Source organism: Pomacea canaliculata, linkage group LG12 (genome assembly GCF_003073045.1).
Source record: "Pomacea canaliculata isolate SZHN2017 linkage group LG12, ASM307304v1, whole genome shotgun sequence".
Classification (NCBI taxonomy): domain Eukaryota; kingdom Metazoa; phylum Mollusca; class Gastropoda; order Architaenioglossa; family Ampullariidae; genus Pomacea; species Pomacea canaliculata.
Window position 1 is genome coordinate 19,976,123 of NC_037601.1, and position 18,924 is coordinate 19,995,046.

General features: G+C 42.6%; 1 protein-coding gene across 1 annotated transcript in view; it reads right to left on the minus strand.

Annotated features, from left to right (window-relative positions):
• The window catches only part of LOC112576674, a 54,159-nt gene that overhangs the window by 25,881 nt on the left and 9,354 nt on the right, over positions 1-18,924 (minus strand). The window contains exons 4-5 of the mRNA XM_025259305.1: positions 17,283-17,454; positions 533-661 (exon numbers count right to left, since the gene is read on the minus strand). Of these exons, the coding sequence (XP_025115090.1) occupies positions 533-661; positions 17,283-17,454 (301 nt within the window). The remainder of the gene's footprint in view (positions 1-532; positions 662-17,282; positions 17,455-18,924) is intronic.

Sequence of the window (18,924 nt, forward strand, 5' to 3'; positions counted from 1 at the left end):
TCTAATGATCACACTATGATTTAATTATCACATTGATTTAATCATTATGTTATGATACAGTGATCACAATAACTATGGTGTACTAATCAATCCATTTAGTGTGATTTCATTGTTAGGGTAAAGCAGTTTTGATCTTTCAATTTTGTCTCAATATACCCACTCCAGAAATTTCAAATGTGGAATATATTCTTAGACAACTGCTGCATATTTATATATGCGCACCAGTTCACCACATAAACAAACACATGCACAAAAAACTGAACCCCATGTGTATGCATGCACACACACATGCAGAAAGAGCACCCACACACACACAAACACACCCTCCTACACGCACATGCTTTACATATATATGATTGTAAACTTGATTATCCATGAAATGCTTATGCTCTTACACATTCAGTTGATAAAATAAATATAAACGAATAAAGATTCTACTGCATCTAAGAGAAAACGTACTTTAATATTAAGAGTATCAGTAATTCTGTTATCTTAAGAGATAGGCACTGTGACTAGTATCTTTAAAAAATACCTTGTAGGATAGCTAACTGCCAACTGATTTGGCCAATAGATGTCTTTCTCTATCAAAGTGCGGCGATCGTTTCCATCAAGCCCTGCTCTTTCAATCTTTCCTGTGCCTTGATCAGCCCAAAACACATACCTGCCCACAAAGAAATAATTCACATATACTTCTTCTATATACCCAGATTCTTCTACAAACTTGACTCTATTTGCCCCTTTTTTTTTGACCTGCTGCTCAGTTGTTGTTTTTTGTTTTTGTTTTTTTTTGGTAAGTAATATGTGTGTGTGACACACAGAGAGAAAGAAATAAAACTGAATGTCTGAACCATTACAATTCAGTAATGGTATTTCCGACTGAGAGGTTATGATCACGTTAAAAATCCTGAGAGAGAAAGAGAGAGATGTGTGGGGTGGGGAAGAGATAAAGAAGAGAGGATTTGGTATGTTTGATTTACTTGTAGCACCATGCTAAGAGTCTGTCTCATTAAGATATAATTTAAGACATAATAATAATTGAGGTAAAAAAATGAAGTGTTCCCACTGTTTATTTCTATTATATATTTTGAAACAATATTCCCAATATCATATTTGTATTTCTTATCCTGTTTTATTTGAGTGCCAATGGTATCTGCAGATACCTATTTTTATTCCCTTTCATGTTTCAGCCTTTTTAGATGTTGATAATGTGATATTGATTTCACATCAAGGTCTGCAGGACTGCTTATCTTACCATTCTCAAGTTTCTAGCCTCATTTGGTGTGGCCTGAAATAACAATTTTATGGTACAACCTTCCCCTGTGAGCCCAGAAAAAAGGGGGAGGTCTGAATGTCAAAACATCAATAGCGCTGCTTGTAGAAGGTTCTCTGTCTTGTACTTGCAAATCATGGCACTGTCTCTCCATGTCAATAAACAAAACATGGAGATGCTAGCACTTCTCACTCGATCAGTATTAACCAGTGGCTGTCAGTGAGTCTAGGACTGTGCAAGTTCTCTGCATCAGCTTCTTCTGCCATATACCAAGTTGTGATCTTCCTTTAAACATTTTTTTTCAAAAACACTTAGCATTCCAGATGAGGAAATGGTCTGTTATAAAATGATTTTATTAATGTGAGCTCAGTGTGCAAATGTGTACAAGACAAGGTTTGTCATGATCAGTTCTGCTGTAAGCGGTAAGTGCTCTTCAGGAGGTCCATATGTACTTGAAGTTCCTGTATTTGAAGTGTTCTGGAATATATTTTCTAGGGCTAAGCTCTTGGGTAGTGCAGTCTCAGTGGATATCAACTTCTGCCTTCATCTGGTTAATGGAGATGGAAGAGTTCATTCATGTGAATGCCACTTGAGCATGTGTGTGTGTCAGTAAGAGAGAGTGAGCAGAGAAGAAAAACACATTTTCCAAAGTGCATACACCTTTGAAAAACTCCAGCTCTGGCTCCAGGCACAAAAGGTAGTCTTACTATATTCTATTCACCAGTGGTTGGGTTACCATAATAGACAATGGGGGCTGGGGGATTCTATTCACCAGTGATTGGGTTACCACAGCAGACAGGGAGTGGGAAGGGGAGAAGGCATTTAGCTGTGGGTCCTTTTGATCAAACCCAGGTTGCATGAAGTTATAAAATAGAACACCAGGTATATGTCCTTCCCATTATAGAACTTGGGCGGGGCTGACAAGGATGGTGGTAACATGCTATTGATTTCTTATCCCCTTTACTCTAAACCCCGCTTAACCTCCAAATTATAAGACTTCCAATCTTCTCAGAATATTTAAAATATTTAACATTGGACCTTTATTTTGCCGATTTAATAAGAAATACTTACCATTATATATAAATAAGATATAAACAAGTATCTATACTGATGAATCCATCAAAACACTAATTATGACACTGCACTGTTTCCCCTTGTTAAAGCAGATCACATTTTGATGCTGAGGCTTATTATGTTGTCGCCTTGTTGATGGTGTGGGGCGGATCGATAGTAAAGACATCTTCAAGAATCAAACTTTTCTAGGTATGCGATTAGTGAGAGATCCTAGATGGTAAGGTCACAGTTTCTACAGGTCCAGTACAAGGTCCTTGACGTCACTGCATATATAGTCTTGACCACCATTTTCTCTATTCAGTCACCTGCCAAATCTCTTTGTTGATTACGATACGTTCTCATCTGCTCTTAAAAACAAGAAAGAAAGTACCTGAAAATAAACACAATTTAGAAATCCAAAAAAAGGCACCTGCAAGCTTGTCAAACAAAGCCACATCATCAATCATTTATGACATACTGATTTTTTTTTTCACGTCGAGAACGGGACGCCAGCTATTCTCCGGCCGGCCCCTTTACTTGTGCACCTGCACACCCACCCACGCACGCACACTTTTTTTTCTTACACAGAAACAAAGATACGGAAACAAACGGAGGCAAGCACGCACGCGGACACACAAGCGTACACTCCCCGTACTGCTCTACACGCCCTATGCTCGTGCGTGCGATAACAGCGGAACGTGCTGGAGAAACGAGAGCACTCTCTATGGCGGAGGCCTGGAGCTGGTGGGTGTGATGGATACGCCGTCGACAATGATTTCCTCGTTTACCGTCTACAGGGTAACGCCAAAGCATTGTTTGTTTTCGGCCACTCACAAAATTTCGCACGGTGCACCCGCACTATAGTTGCTTGGGTTGTTGGTGCCACCAACTCAAAACATCACAGGACTGGGGCTCGAAGCGTTCATGTTCCAGGCCCCCGTGGAGGAAGCTGTATCGAGCTCACGTCTGGCCACTGGTGATTAAGGAAACATTTGCTTTGCACCCTCGTCGATATAATGGTGCGAGAGGAACTTGGCAATCTGGTAACAATCTGACACAATAAAAGCCTTCACGACTGAAGTCTAAAACTAAATTCGCCTGTTATTAGACCTTTTTTGTAAGCTTTTGAATAAAAATCGGTCGCTGAGGTGGCAAGCGCAAAAGCAGCAATTAATAGCAGCAAGAGAAGGAGGAGAAGAAGAGGATGAAGGAATTATGACAAGACAGTCAAATATTTGCCTAAAAGTATGTGTGCAGATCCACTGTGTAATATGGTATACTCCACAATAATGTACGTATTTATAAAAGTTATTTCGTGTTTTTCATCTGAATATTTTATACTTCTGACCACTCGATCTCCCTTTCCATCTCAGAAAGAAAGAAATGAGAGAGAGAAAAGGAGGGAAGGGAGAAGAGTACGAGAGAGAGACAGGAAAAAAATGAAAAGGGCAGACAATTTTAGCTCCTAGGTAGCAAATGCAACAAAGCATTTTCAAAAGGTGTCTATGTTCTACGGTTCTCAATCTTCATCATCATCTTTATCCCCACCACTCTTACATCCTTTCAAGCGATTCTACTTCCCCTCCCCTCCCCCTTTTTGCAACGGGAAGTCAACGATCAGCGCCTTGGACGGGCTTTCCGAGCGACAGTGAGTCAGCCTCAACAGGTTCCCACAGTCCAGGAACTGTAGTGTCACTCGCTGGTGTTCTCATCGATGCGCCTGGCACGCAGCAGTGTGACTCACTCACCTGCTGCCGCTGCTGCTGTCGCTGCCGGAGTCCTCCGTGTGCACCGGTTGTCTGCTGCAGCCAGCCAAAGGACCAAGGGCGGTCAGTCACCTTTCATCGGAGGCTATACTCCCACCCTTCCTACTCATCCGCCTCCTTTTACCCCGCCTTCTTCTTTGTGGCCAGCGTTTTGTATTTCATTGGACACGCTCCAAGTGGTGGTAATTATAGGTCTTGCCTAAGTGCTCTTGTTCAGTGACTTCTCCTCCTCTTCATAACAACATCAAAATAAGTCAAATGGAATCGACCTAACCTAGCTTTGCGAAAGGGTCTTGTTAAGCATACAACATTATTCAATAAAAATCCAGTGCATTACCCTAAGCACCGCTTCTGTTACATCCCATAACAACTGATATTGATTAAAGAAAATTGTAATCGATTGTAATCTTCCCAAGTCTGATATCAATTTTCTATCCTTTGTGAATATTTCTTGAGTAATTTAAAAAACAAAACCCTTAAAAGGCAGCGGAAAAAGGAAATCACAAAACACACAAGCACCGGAAAACATAAAACACACAGGAATTCAGCAGTTATCTTCTTTTAGTCTAGTTATCGTTCTTGCTGCCTTCGTTACTGCATGATATGTTACGGTGTTCGTATTTCTCATTGTCTCGTGCGGCTTGTGTTGTTTACGTGTGTATAGCGTCCATGCTCTCCCTCTCCCAGCCCCTACCTCGTGCACTGCGCATGTGTGAGCGTCAGCTCAGGTCCCTGGGTTTGCACACTGTAGTGACTCGATCCTCCAGTCCTCTGCCTGCGGGCACGCGGTCCCAAACCAAACAGCCTAACACGATTGCACGGTCCATAAACTGTTTCTGTTACCGCAGTTGATAACTAAATTGCAATTTCCCCTGAGGAAAGGTCAGAGCACGGCAAATGCACTCCCTGCATCCCTAACACACACACATTCTCCCCACCAACAGGACACCCATCACCTCCTGAAGTTTGGGCAATGCGATGGACTCATACTGGCTCTGAGATTTTCAAGATGCTGGAAAACCAAGGCATAGAGAGAAAGAACCAAGCTCAGTACCACATAACGGTAAAATATAGCTTTTTGTATGTGGTCACATTTCAATGAACAACTATTTTTTTGTGGTCATAAAATGGAGAGATCCAGTCTTTGTCGCAAAAAGAGCAACATGAGTTAAAAACAAACAACTCAAAATCAACAAGTGTTCAATCTACACATTATTTCAAAGCTCTTATATCTGACGAGAAAAATCGAAAACAATACCTAAAATACATTAAAATAAGCAAAGTATTGTGGGTGGGAAGGTTGAATGGAGGAAATCAGAGAAGAGAGCAGAGTGAAGTGTGCATCAGACGTTAATCTTGAACTCGTCATGCAGCACGGAAGGTGTGCTTGAAGTGCAAGCAAGATGCTCAGACCTAACCGGAGCACGCCCCATGAACACCTGATCTCGATGTCATGCACTCTTGTTACCGATGCGCCTCAGCAGGGGGGCGGCAGCTTTCTTGCACGCGCCATGGCTGACATGATAATGGCGTGTTCTGTGCCGACACCTTCCATGATTCGGCGTTAAGACGAAGTGCAGCCCGCCGAGCGACATGCTGACTGACCACTCCAAGCCAAGGGACCGCGCGTGCTTTGTTGTTTCACTGGGCTGCGTCATGAATAGATTACTCCGATACATTTGTTGATTGCGACAAATTTATTTCTGGCCCCAGCTCACGTTATTTGATACCTCACTGCTGTGCACATCGACGAACAAGCCACCACAGCAGTCCGAGCCTGCTTTGCTTTATCGATTCCCACGACCGGAAACTTAATCCATCCAGGGTGAAACGACACAAATTTTGTTCTCCCCCGTTTTTTTTTTTCTTATAGCCAGCACCCACTGCTCCTCCGTGCGGACCGTGGTCGGGTGCCCAAAGAAGGGAATCAATTCTGACGTTGTTGCGAGCAGTCTTTTCAGGCAATTTACCCTTTGAAGAAGGGGAGGCGAACTCACATCACGAGTTGCACGCGCTGCCCGTGCTGTCGCCACCTCTTGTCCTGTTCATCGTCCGCGTAGGTTAATTTGCACAACAATTCATGTCGAAGCTGTAACCCACTTACAGGCCAATAATGTCTGCATCTGTTCTGCTTTCTTGGACTGCAAACTTACGGCCGGCACCAGTTGTTTTGCGCCCACCATGGGCACACACTCGTTGCAGCATGCGGAACAGAAGTTAAACAGAAGTTTGAGAGGCAGTCACCAGCTTTGTCTGGCATCCTTCTTACCAGATGCCCATTGAAGTGTGGAGAAAGTGGGGAATCGGGGCAGCTGGTGGCGCGGTGGCTAAAGCAAATGTCACTACGAGTGAGAATTGGGTGTCGTGTATTCGTATCTCGGCTTTGAAATCTCTCTCTGTGTCTGAATGAGACACCTGTTTACATGGTTGACCGTCGGTGGTTTTCTTCATTCGGTGTGTGTGGAAGAGAAAGTGTGTGCGTGAGTGAAAGAAAGTGTGTGTATGTGTGGTTATGATTTCAATGATGGTCAACGAATTTGTAAGACGCATTTGATGCCTGCTGATGAGTGTGTACTCGTGCGATTTCATGTATGTAAGCGTCTTGAGTCTGCATTTGGTGGTTGAAATAAGGCGCTCTGTTGGAAAAAATCTAGAAGTACTTTATTATTATTACTATTATTATTATTATAATAAATTGCATACTTCCTTTCCTCACTCTGTCTCTATATAAAAAGTTGTGTATATCTGTGTGTATATATATATACACACACACAAGGTTTTATATATATAAAGTATATATATACTTTATATTTGCTTATATCACATGCATTGTTTGTCGTCTATCTTTCTGTCCATGTACAAGATGCAGCTCTACTACTAAACAGCTCCAAGAAAGCTGTAACATTACAACCTCTGTATTATCATCTCGGGGCGTTCACTGCAGCTTTTAAAAGGCTGCCTCCACGTTTTACTGTCACAAAAAAGCACCATAAAAACCCTCTTGGCCCGTGCTAGAGAGCATCAATTATGATAGACATCTTTTATTCGCATTCAAGGTGATATGATTCTCGTTTGAGCTATCAGCCAGCTCTTTTCTCGCAGCCGCCATGGCCACCTTCTCTTCCATAATCCCCCCTCCCTTCCAGGTGCTGCAGGAGGCACACATAGCCTCCACATGCCAGCACTACAGCAATGGCTGAAGAACGCGAGAGTCAGAAGGTAAGGAGTACGAAAGGACGAAAAAAAAAGCCGAACATAAAAACAGAGGGCAGGGAGGGAGGGAGGGAAAGAGTGGAATCGCAAGGAAGATAATGGGTACAAACCGTTGAGAACCGGGTGGGTCTTGGAGTGAAGTGCTGCAGACAAAGCACAAATGCCAGACGTTGCTTGAGGCCGACCACAAGCAACCCTTGTTGGCTGATCGCAGAAGCCACTTGACCGTTCCGCCTCAGCACAAAACCCCCCGTAGGGTCCACGCACGAGGTACGGCACTACAAATAATAATATTAAAAAGGGATTGCTCGGGAGAGTGCTGATGCTAATTGCATCAAACGCTGCTTTGTGGTTTCCGACTCGTCCCTCGTCCGGTACCATGATAACGTTCTTGTTTAGCTGTGCGGAAAAAGACACTTCACACGGTACTGCAAAGCGATGCAAACATTTTTGCACCGTGCTGTAAAAGACACTGCGCACACACAGATTCTAATTCTGTCATTATTATTTACATTTTGTGGTGAGAATTTCCGGTAAGAACTTCTGGTAAAGAGAAATGAAATTAACGAAAATGGAGAGGGAATTGAATTAAAGAGTGTATTGATTGCTGTTCGACGGCGCAGAACATTCAAGGTAACGATGGAAGAGTTGGCACGTCACGTGCACTCATTTTTACCCCTCGTCTACAACAGCTGACGTCACACACAGAGCGCTTTCAGCTAAACAGTGCGAAGGTCACGGCGTACTGTGGGCGTAGTCCACCGCCTTCGAGGGGCAGAGAGGTAGAAAAGAGAGGGTAGGGTAGGCCGGGTGCTGGGATGCGGCTAAAGAAAGGCTCTTCTTCCTGTTTACACTACGCTCGTACCTTCCGCTTGCTCCAGCCAAAAGCTAACGACAGAATCACTGACATCGCAAATGACAAGACTAGAGATATTCCATTTCATAATGTACAAATGTTCTTATGCACACAGCACAAGGATGATTAGTCTGCATTTTCATCTGGACACAAAATAAATAAACAGATAAACAAATAAATGAATCCACACGTTTTATTGTAGGAACTTATTTCGGCTTCACAAGCTCTTCGCATTCAGGAGGAAGAAGAGGTCGTAAAGACCTGGAGGAGGGGTTTGGGCACTCAGGGACCATGAGAAAAGATCGGCTTTCCAAGCATAATCTGTTTAGAGTTTGTCTCGGGTGCCTACACTGTTTGGGGAGTTACAGCCTCCGCATGAAGTGATATCTTGAAGCCCTGCCAATCTCCTGAGCTAGCTGTACAGGCCTGTCGGGGAAGCGGAGGAGCGGACACAAGCTGGCGCGTGCGCGTGCGTGTCTGTTAGGTGGAAGAAGGGTAGAATCTTTGAGTTTTTAAAAACTTCTGTAACTGATAGGAAGTTCTTTTGAGAAATCTTCATATACATTACTATGCCCGCTAGAGCGACCGCTTTAAAAGTACAAAAAGCGAGCCAGGTGAATATGTCCTTAACCCTTCCACTGGTATCATGACCTCTGCCATTTATAACGATTTTGTTGCCCCGGATATCTAAAATGATCTAGCAAAACTTTGTACCCTGACCTTAACTCCAAGTTTGTATAATAATAGTTTTTTAAAGTGTGTGAATATTTATCCTGTCCTATCTTTTTAACTAATTTCTCGGACTGTTTTGGTTCACAATTCAATAATAATAATAATGATAAAGTTACCTTATACAGCGCTTTACCCCACCATCAAAGGCTATCTCAAAGCGTTTCACAAAAATATAAACACACAGAAATAATAATAATAATGGTCTAAAAACAAAGGGTTCATTGTGTTTACAGTTAATGTAGCTACTTATGTTAAGGTGAATGCCATCAATCCCACTACCAAAATATCCCTTTGTAGTCTTCTTCTCTGGCAGTCATTTGACTTCCGGCTGTAATTTGTTGTTGTAGTTGTATCAGTGGTAATAGGAATGGTGGAGGTGGTACCAGCAACAACTTAAAATTGTCTTTTCGGCGCACACATGACTGTCACGGAGATCATATCACAATGGCAGTGAAGTTATTTTTTTTCTGGCAACTTTATAATTCTTACAATGACATAAGTTTTGTTAAAACTTGTCTCATCTGGTTGCTTTTCCTGCTTTTACCTCTGCGAAATGTGCATCTTTATGATGAAAACCTGCGCGTTAAAAAAATTATTATTCTTCACTACCATGCCAAAAATAAATAAATAAAAAGCAGTCAAACTCCCAAACAAAATAACACATTGGAGAATAGTGCGTCATACTTAAGACCTAAGTGAAACTGAGTTCAGCCAGCCAGTCGGCAGATTTACTTTGGCAGCTGTTCCAGCATGGCCGTGTGATCATCGCAGGCTTAGTAAAACAATACGATCTGCAGGCAAGTAAAAATATCGTGGATAGTGAAGATCAGCCTTTGTAAGAAAACTGGATTTCTGCAGCTCTGAGGAGGCCATTGTGGTCATGCGTACTGCATGGGTCTCAGTTCGAACGCACTCCAAATTGGTCGTTCTTTGCACGCACAGTTCTTTGTTTTACATCCAGAAACAAACAGCAAGGTAGTAAGCAGCAGACGATAATACATTTCAAATAATACACGTTGAAAATCAAAGATTATGGATAAGAGATAAAAGCAAAAATCTCTTCATATGGATATGTGTCCTCGTGCACGGAATAAGATTATTCAATGAGAAAGCGAAACATAAATTAAAAGTGAAATATTATGTACACACAAAACCGTTTACAATCGTGCGAAACTGGCTGAGAAAAATGAGTCAGTCAAAACACCGCAGAGTGGTAATAAATATAATTACAACCAATTAGAAAACTTTAAATATCATGTAACAGCAAAAGTGGATAATCACATAAAGGGTGTGGTAGCTGCTGCGCCAGTCATCTAGCCTGTGCTTTACAAAACGTAGCGATCGCTCTCATCTACGTTGTAATTGAAAAACTCTCCTACAAAGGGTATTCACAGACTACTATCCAGCAAACAGTCACTGGCTATACACCAGGTAATTTCGTATTTAAAAAATACAGAAAGGGAAAACTTTACCAAACAGACAATTTCTCTGCCAAATAGTTAACAGAAGCTCGGCGAAACGATACTATCTTGCTACTGAAAATATAATAGGACTGTTGCAAAGAGGCATTCTTGTAAACAAATAAGTGCCGCCAAATAGATGTTTTGTAAGAACTAAGAGATGCCAGCCAGATACTCCCAGGCTACCATTTTCTGTCCCTCCTGAGTAATATCTCAAGACGTAGGCTAAATACGTTGTGAAGTGGTGCTTACGCAAATAAATATATCTGGAGAGAAAGAAGATAAGCAAGAAGTCTACAAAAATGGATCTGCAGCCTTTTTAATGAAATACTAAGGCACACAAACGGTAAGTACTGTCTGGCTGTTTCTCAATTATCTGTACATAGAGCTTGCGAAAATGAGCACGCGTGCATTTGTGCCCGATAGTATTAGAAACACTACTATAAGTCTCGTCAGTTTTTTTTCCACTGCCTATGCTTTTTAAAATGTAAAAAGCAATTCTATTTGAACAGTTTCTAGTCATGTTATTAACAGTGAGCCGAAAAAGATTAGTCTTTTGTATGCACCAAAAAACCTCACTGCACTCCCGTCACTGCTTGTTAGCTGAGAGATTTGTCATCAAGAAAGGCTTCTCTCTGGGTGTAGTTGTTGGTCATAGTTCGATGCAAACAGAGATGAGCAATCAAAGGCACTTTTCTTTGTATTTGATGGCTCAGATCCCAAGATGCGAAACAGATGAACTACACTGCCAGTCAAATTCAACTCATTCAGCAAGCTGAGCTTGCACTAGGCCCTCCTGTTTCACCAGAACATGTGCCAGGCAGACACGCACGAGCGCAAACCAACCTTGATGTATGGACGCATGGACGCATGTGTCCGCTGTCGACAAGTGGCAACCGCCTGCTAGAAATTAACCGTCCATTGTCAACACTTGCGACGTTTAGGACGCCACAACTCTGACTAGACCACTGAGCTATCGCCATAGGAAATCGATTACCCGTAGCCGGTTAGGGAGAGGACTATCTGTATGGGGAATCTATTAGCTGTGCCCGACTGCCAGGAACAGTCCTCTCTAGAGAATTACGATTCCTACGCTAAATCTCTTGTACATGTCGGCCATCACAAGGTGTTCGGTTTCCGGTTCGTCGGCGACATCACGTTCCTTGTTGACCGAGGTCACGGTTGAGAGGTGGCGTAACGTGTTACTAGAAGAGCAGATTGGTATAATGGTTCCGGTAGAGCTGTTTTCGTCATTGAAGCCAAAGGCGAACCCACTACACAGACAACTGAAAGTAACTACTGCAAGCTAAATAGAATAGGACTTAACAGAGGCAAAGAAAACTGTTGAAGGCATTCGATTTTTATGTACTAATCAAGAGCACTTTTTTTTCAGGAACTACGTGAGTGGCATGTTTGGCTGGCAACGAAGACTTTGGTGAATGTTAATAGTCTTGTCTGCACTATAAACTTGATTCACACACACACACTGTGAGAAGTGTAGTAGTTTGCGACGGAACGCTATTCATTCATTACTCTGATTTCAAAACGAGCATCACTATAACAAACAAAGGACACAAACAAAGCCATAAATCGGGCGAGATCTCGGGACTGGAAGCAGCCAGCCACGAGAGCGAGAAGATGAGCAAGAGAGAATGATAGTGTTGGCCACTTGCCATGCTATCCCACGCTTGTACGCATCTCCCCATCGCCCCCCCCCCTTTTCTGAAAGGAACAGCATTTCCACATGTTTTACCAATATCAGTCACCGTTCCACGGTCGAGAATTTCCCCGCTTGGAGTTCCCGATTCAGCGAGCTCTAGTGCACAAAGGCACTTTCTCTGACAGGTGTTCATTAGCATGAGAAGAAGAACAACATCCGGGACCTAAATTGTTTTGCAACTCGCAAGGCATCTCACTGGTGGCATCCCAACTTTGACGGTTTATGTATTATCATGTTTTACAGTGCCTCTTGCAGACTTTTTTCTTTGTGGGAGAGGGGAGGACGGCTCGTGTACTACGTGCAAGAGAAGGTGCAGCAGTTAAAAATATCACTGATAATGATCACATAAAATGGTACATATAGCAAATTAAAACTATGACGAAAGAGCATGAAGCATACAACAATATATACCTTTTACATTCCCTTTTCTTTGGCGCATGCACAAGTTCTACTCATGTCATTTTATTTTTATTTCTGTCAGCAAATCAGTTCGTCCAAAAAACTGGAAGCTCTCAACAACGCTAGAGGGGAAACATTTTTAGGGTCGTTTGGGAGTAAGGTGTTAAATCGTTCAGTGGATGAACGTATCAAAACCAGAGCAACACGAATAAGTCATCCTAGAATAGGAAGATCTGAACGAAGGCCGCTGCACCAGACTTTTCCCCCTGTGGCCCCATCCCCTTACCCTCAGCCAACTCTCCCATCATCCCGAGAGTCTTTGAAGCGAAGTAGCTGCCAACTTCCATCAAGCGAGGCTGATGAAAGAAGTACGTCACAGTGAGTTAGTCAAGGCAGACGTACTAAGTCTTATGCACACCTCCTTGACTTCACAAGCGGCAGATAGCGCTAGCCAATGAGTGGCAAGCTTGGCGGGCGCGGCTCTTGACACGGTTATCGGAGGCTTTCCGTTGTGTGCGAGGGTCTTCCACCTGCAGCCGTTAAGCGCCATCGTCTTATCGCACCTAACGATAGCTTCATCCTCAAGGAGCCTACAGCCTGTAAACTTGCACCGAGCGGGGATCTGATGAAACTTGTACATATACTACTGCCTTCGCCACCATCATCAACAAAGACCATTTGAGGGTATCAGAAGTCCGGGCTGAGGCTCTGTCTTACATGTCTACATTTCTACGCTTTACTATGTCTTCCAACTTCAAAAAGAGGGCTTCTCTCTTCAAAAACAAAACAACAAAAAATAGTCCAAATTCTAGTCTTCTTAATTTTATTACTGTTATTTTTTTATTTTCTTTATTTTCTTTTTTTTTTTTTTTATTTTGTTAGCTGGAATTTCTGGTTTTCGCGAGAAGGCTGCAGATACAGAGAACAACATCGAATTTCTCTGAATGGAGTTTAAGCTTCAGAAATCAGTAGAGCAGAAAATAAAGGTCCAGCCTTATCAAAATGTTTTTACTAGCAATCGAACTTCGTTAGCAACTGGCGTCCGCATCAAATCAGATTTAACCCTTGGTCTGCCAAAATAGCGTCAAGATAACGCAATGCTAGCTAGCTCAGTGCAATCTACATGTCTGTTTAAATAATAATAATAAATCATCATCATCATTGTCTTTACTAGTATGATTGTGTAGGAATCCAAATGACTCAGTAGACCTGTTGCACACTGTCACATCATCATATCTGTCGGGCCAATCGTCCTGTCTGCAGACATAGCACCGCCTCTGTCTGCTAGGATCACTTCCATCCTCCTTCTGTGCCCGTCCAGGCCCACTATCATCCGCACCATAAACAGCACATCAGCATTTATCTAGTTGTAGTCTGACCGCTCGTATTATAATTACCGTCCTGCACTAGCCCTTGATGGCAGAGAAGGATCGAAAGCCAAATTAAGGCTACGCTTCAATGACAGAAATATGGTCCCATCAGACGCAAAGCGAAGAGAAATATCTAAGAAGACAAAAGGCATAAAACCTCATCAAGACAGGCAAAGTGCCTCGTATGCTTGTATGATGATTATTTAAAATTAAACTGATTACATTAATCTGATCGGCGGCTGAACATAAACTCCCTTTTCTTTTCCTCCCCACCCACCAACCGAACAAGTTCTCTACCCACAAAAAACGTCAGTCCAGTCCACAAACTGTAGAGGTCTTCAGACCTCGTTTGTATTTTATCTATTTCGTGCTTTTGTGTGTTATGCCGAATGTCAAGTGAACATTACTGATGCACTGATTTCGATGATTTGATAATTGAAACAAACGGGCCCGAGAATACACATTCGTTTCCCCTAATCATATTCCTAGGGAGGCTGGCAGGCACCAAAAGTTTACGACTGCCAGTGGCAAAGTGGCTGCAGTGAGCACTGGTAAGAACCGAGGGAGGGGGTGGTATGTATTCCACCACAAAATCAATAATCTTTGTAAGGACCACAGCGCAATGGCTCCCTCCGCTCGACCACTTCCTCTGTATGTAGCCAGAAGTCTGGGCAGAGATCGGGACTTGACAAAATGCCAAAACGTGGAGCAATCCACCACTCCTTCGACTGAAATAGTTGGATGCAGAAAAAGGAAAGATAAACTGCATTTAAAAAATTGGTTACAAATTCAGGGTGAGAGAGGCCACGACTGGTTTCGCCTTTCAAGCAAATCTGTACATTACATTACATCTGTACATTTTCCTTTTTGTAAGCGTTAGAATGCAATAACTTAAATTAGTTTTAGTAAAAAAAAAAATACATTTAGTATTGCGTCTTGGATGATTAATTGAACCCTGAACATAATCATTAACACCGAAAAATGTCTCTTTGAAGATTCGTTGTTACGGTACGCTGACATCGGCAGAAAAAAACCAGAGCCCCGACCGCCCCTCTGACAATTTACAGGCAGTGCGATGTTTTAGCGCATGTGTGCACTCAACGAACAGGCGTATAATGCTGCCAACATTTTCAATCACGGACTACGCGAATGTTCTACTAGACCCAACGAAAGTGAAGGGGTATATTGACATGAACTCTAAATTTCTGGCAACAACATCCAACTTCATATCGTAGCGTGTCATTCTAAACTTAACCTGAAGGATCTCTAAGCCCTTTCCCAAATCCACGTCCTAACTCACTTTACAGGAGAAAATAATGTAGAAAAGCCAGAGGCAGCCTTGTCGACTGAGATGATCGATCCATCAAGAGGAGGAACTGGATCCACTCGACCATTCCATAATTTCAGGCGATTGCCCGATGACTAGGTCCCGAGTACAAAGAAATCAACAGGTGAAAAGAGAAAGAAAGCGAGAATGAGAAAGACTGTGAAAAAGAAAAAAAATATATAAGCACTGCAAATTTGTAAATGATATATTATCATGGCGCAAGATTGTGGGAATGTTCCCAATGTAGGCGTCAGTATTTAAGATTGGCCCAGAACGAGGCTCAGGCGAGTCTATGTCTGAACACGATGAAGGGCATGGCGTCGTCCGTAAGTATAGTCTACAACTTGGAGAAGTTCGGAGGGAGAGAGAGAGGGTAATAGAAATAGAAGAAGAAGAAAGCGAAATTGAGTCAACAAGAAGAGCAACTCATAAATCCCTGGCCGATCAATTCCTTAGATCACTCAAGCCTAGGGCGGACAAGCGTTCAACTTCTGACCTTGAAAAACGTCAATGCAAATCCTGCACCAGCAGGCGATCGTTAATAATGCGGCGCGGACCCGCGTGGAGTGGGCAAACGTTCGGAGATTGTATGGAGATTGCTAATTCCTTGCGGCTCCCGTATCTGACAGGAAGGAAACAAAACACTGCAAATACAGACCACAGCTGCAGCAGAGCTGTCGGTCGCGTGCGCCAGCCGCAAGGACTGCCGGGAAAGAGGTAGGTAGGAGGATGTACAAGTATATTCTCGACATTGGAATTATTTTTGTCCTTCAGGGTCCTTCTCATGCGACGCTGCGTTTGATCTTACTATCTGTCTACGCCGACCAGTTTCATTAGCCAACCTTCATCCCGCTCATCCTCTTGCTGGTAAAGGATCTCACCATAAAAAGGTCCATGATTTCCAGTCAGGAAAACCTGACATCGACTTTGGACGCGTTCCCGGCTGTAGGTTTGCGTCTCCGGGCATAGAGGTTATCTAGTTTCATTATTTATCCTTCCTTGATTCTATTTTCTGTGTCTGCTAAAAGACCACCAGGCAGATTTTTTTTCTAGGCTCAACTCAAGATACTTTTGAAGCATTTATTCACAGCAATTGTAGTCGCGTGTTTTTGACCTAAAATCGAGAAAACAGAACTGCACCACCATGGAAACATGACCGCATGCAGCGTGGCGCCACCTAGGTGCTGCGTGGTTTATGTTCGTGTTTTCCGGACAGACACCAGAGCTTGGTCTATTTTAAAGTCTCTAACTTTGGCGAAATGCACATTAACTCACAAATGAACACTAGGCATCAGTCTACGTTTTTGACTGAAGCAGTTAATCAGTCGCCCAGTACCGCCGGAAAGACGATCGAACCGCGTGCCTTGGGCGAGCTCGGCGTCCACTAATCTACATTATCAATGTTTTACGTGGACACTCCATGTCCACTCGACAAAGGAATCACGGGGTGATTACTTGTAGGCGGTAAGGCTGGTGGTAAAACTCTTCCTCACTTTGCATACCGGCACTGATACACAACAAGAACCATTAATAGAAAACCTCCCTACACATAACCTCATCCCTAGGCCCTGGGTGATCTTCATCCTCATGATGAGGCTTCGTAGTAACTGGACTTTACAGTAGAAAATTTCCAGCATGCTGGCTTGGGCAAGTAGCTAATGAAACAATTTTCCTTTGTCTACCCAATAAAAATGTTAAATGGCGGTAGAAGCAGAAGACTGAGCTCCCTAGACCCTCTCTCCTTACAAAGGACCTTCAAGCTATATGTATACAGCATAAATATTTGTGAAAAACAATGTAAACGATCGACTGAACAGTAGACAAACAGATGAGACAGTCACCAAACAAATCAACACTGCTCCATGCCATTACGGAAAACATTTGTTAAGATTCTTCAGACTAGACCATTCTTCTTGGTGTCCTCGGGCAAGGTGCACAGAATATCAGTGGACGATTCATGAATGGTTAGAGCGAAGCAGTCAATTAAAATGCTTGATATTTATAAGAAGTTCTACCGACTGCTTGGCGTTGACCATCCTGGTAGGGCCTAGGAGCCTGCTGTAAAACTGACCTTTCATGCTTACATCTTAGTCTCACACCTCTGAGCAGTACTCACCCAAATACTGGATCCACGACTATTCCGCGAGGAATCTGCAGGTTGTAGCCAATGAGTATTCGGCGCCCACTGCCGTCGTAGTTAGCGATCTCCACTGTCAGCTTGCCAGCATCCGTCCAATAGATGTGGTTAGATATCCAGTCCACCGACAAACCGTTGCACTCAACGACGCCTGCACCAAATAAAAACAGTTAAATTACACTTTGACATGACGACATTACCCATGTGGCTATTCCCGAAGCTGTGTTAGCATTTAATGCAGAAATGAAGGCACATAACAAACAACCTATAACATTACCTCTGAATTGCTTAGTGTTGGCAAAAGATAATGGATATTTAGAATGCTGAGAATATATGTAAAACTAAATAAATCAGTAGATTAAATAAGAGATATAATGATGAAATGAACAGGAGACATTCAACTGCTTTGAACACAGCACTAAGGTGTTTAATAAAACGATTGTGAAATAACTTTCAGTTTTAAGCAAACAGTATTTCATAAGTGTAAAATACAACAAAACAGACGATGGTTATGTTAACGCAGTTATCTCAGGAAGTGCCATTCCAGGAAACCAAAACAATAACTCTCACTCCAGTTCTGAGCAACCAACGAGATAACCAACAATCATCATGAAGAAAACTGGGAAAAAACCTCAAACAGAAGACGAATACTATGAAAGACCGACAAGTCACTTTTTACATAAAACAAGTCGTTCAAGGAGTTCTAGAGAAAACTGATTGTAACCACCTTTTCCATCTCCAAGATTTTTCTTTATTCCACGTCTGCAAGGTTACCAGGCCAACAGGGGATTCAAGTAGGAAGCAACAGTAACCCAGCAGGCAAAGTGAAGTCTTAGAAAGAAATGGGTTATTTTTTAACGCACAGATTTTTTCGGTACCTTCCCGGAATAGCAAATTTGTTTTTCTTACGGAAATGGAAGCTGTTCGTCTACCTTTGCCAGCAGCAGCATAAGAGACGGTGCACAATGCATACAGTAGTAACAAAGCAGAAGATGCCTGCTCCTGAGATGAAAAACGTAGATAAAATATTCCGAAGTTTCCCATTAAAAACCCCTCCAAGGACTTGTTGTTTGCATCGTTTGTCGAACGAAAAAACAAAAATATTTCTGTCCATTTAAAAAAAAAAGGGATACTACCAAACAAGCGTTTACTGATAAGCTCATTGGCAATGCATTAATATGACACCAGTAAATACAGATTAAGAATTTTTCTCTTCTCCATTTTTCCTTCAAGTTTCTCAATAATTTTATAATTTTACGTATTTATATTGGTCTCTCTTTTCTCTCTCACCAGTTTCCTTCATGATCATATTAGCCGAGAGCATGGTCGCTGTTCGTGTGTAATCTTGATCATGCCCTAGCATCTAACCACGTAAATTAGGTCCATAACAGTCTGTCGCCCGTCTCGGTGAACGATACTGATAGACTGCTATTACAGTTTACATTGCCTTTCAAATCCTCTGTCAATGGGGCAACAGCCTTTCCTTGATCACGAACGAGTTCTGGCTCTGGTCTACTGTTCTGTAATCGCTTTGTCACCACCATGGATGTGTATAGGTGGACTGCTGTCTGTCTGCCGAGACCAACGCAAAGTTCTCCACTTTTAAGTCTCGGCGAGCCTG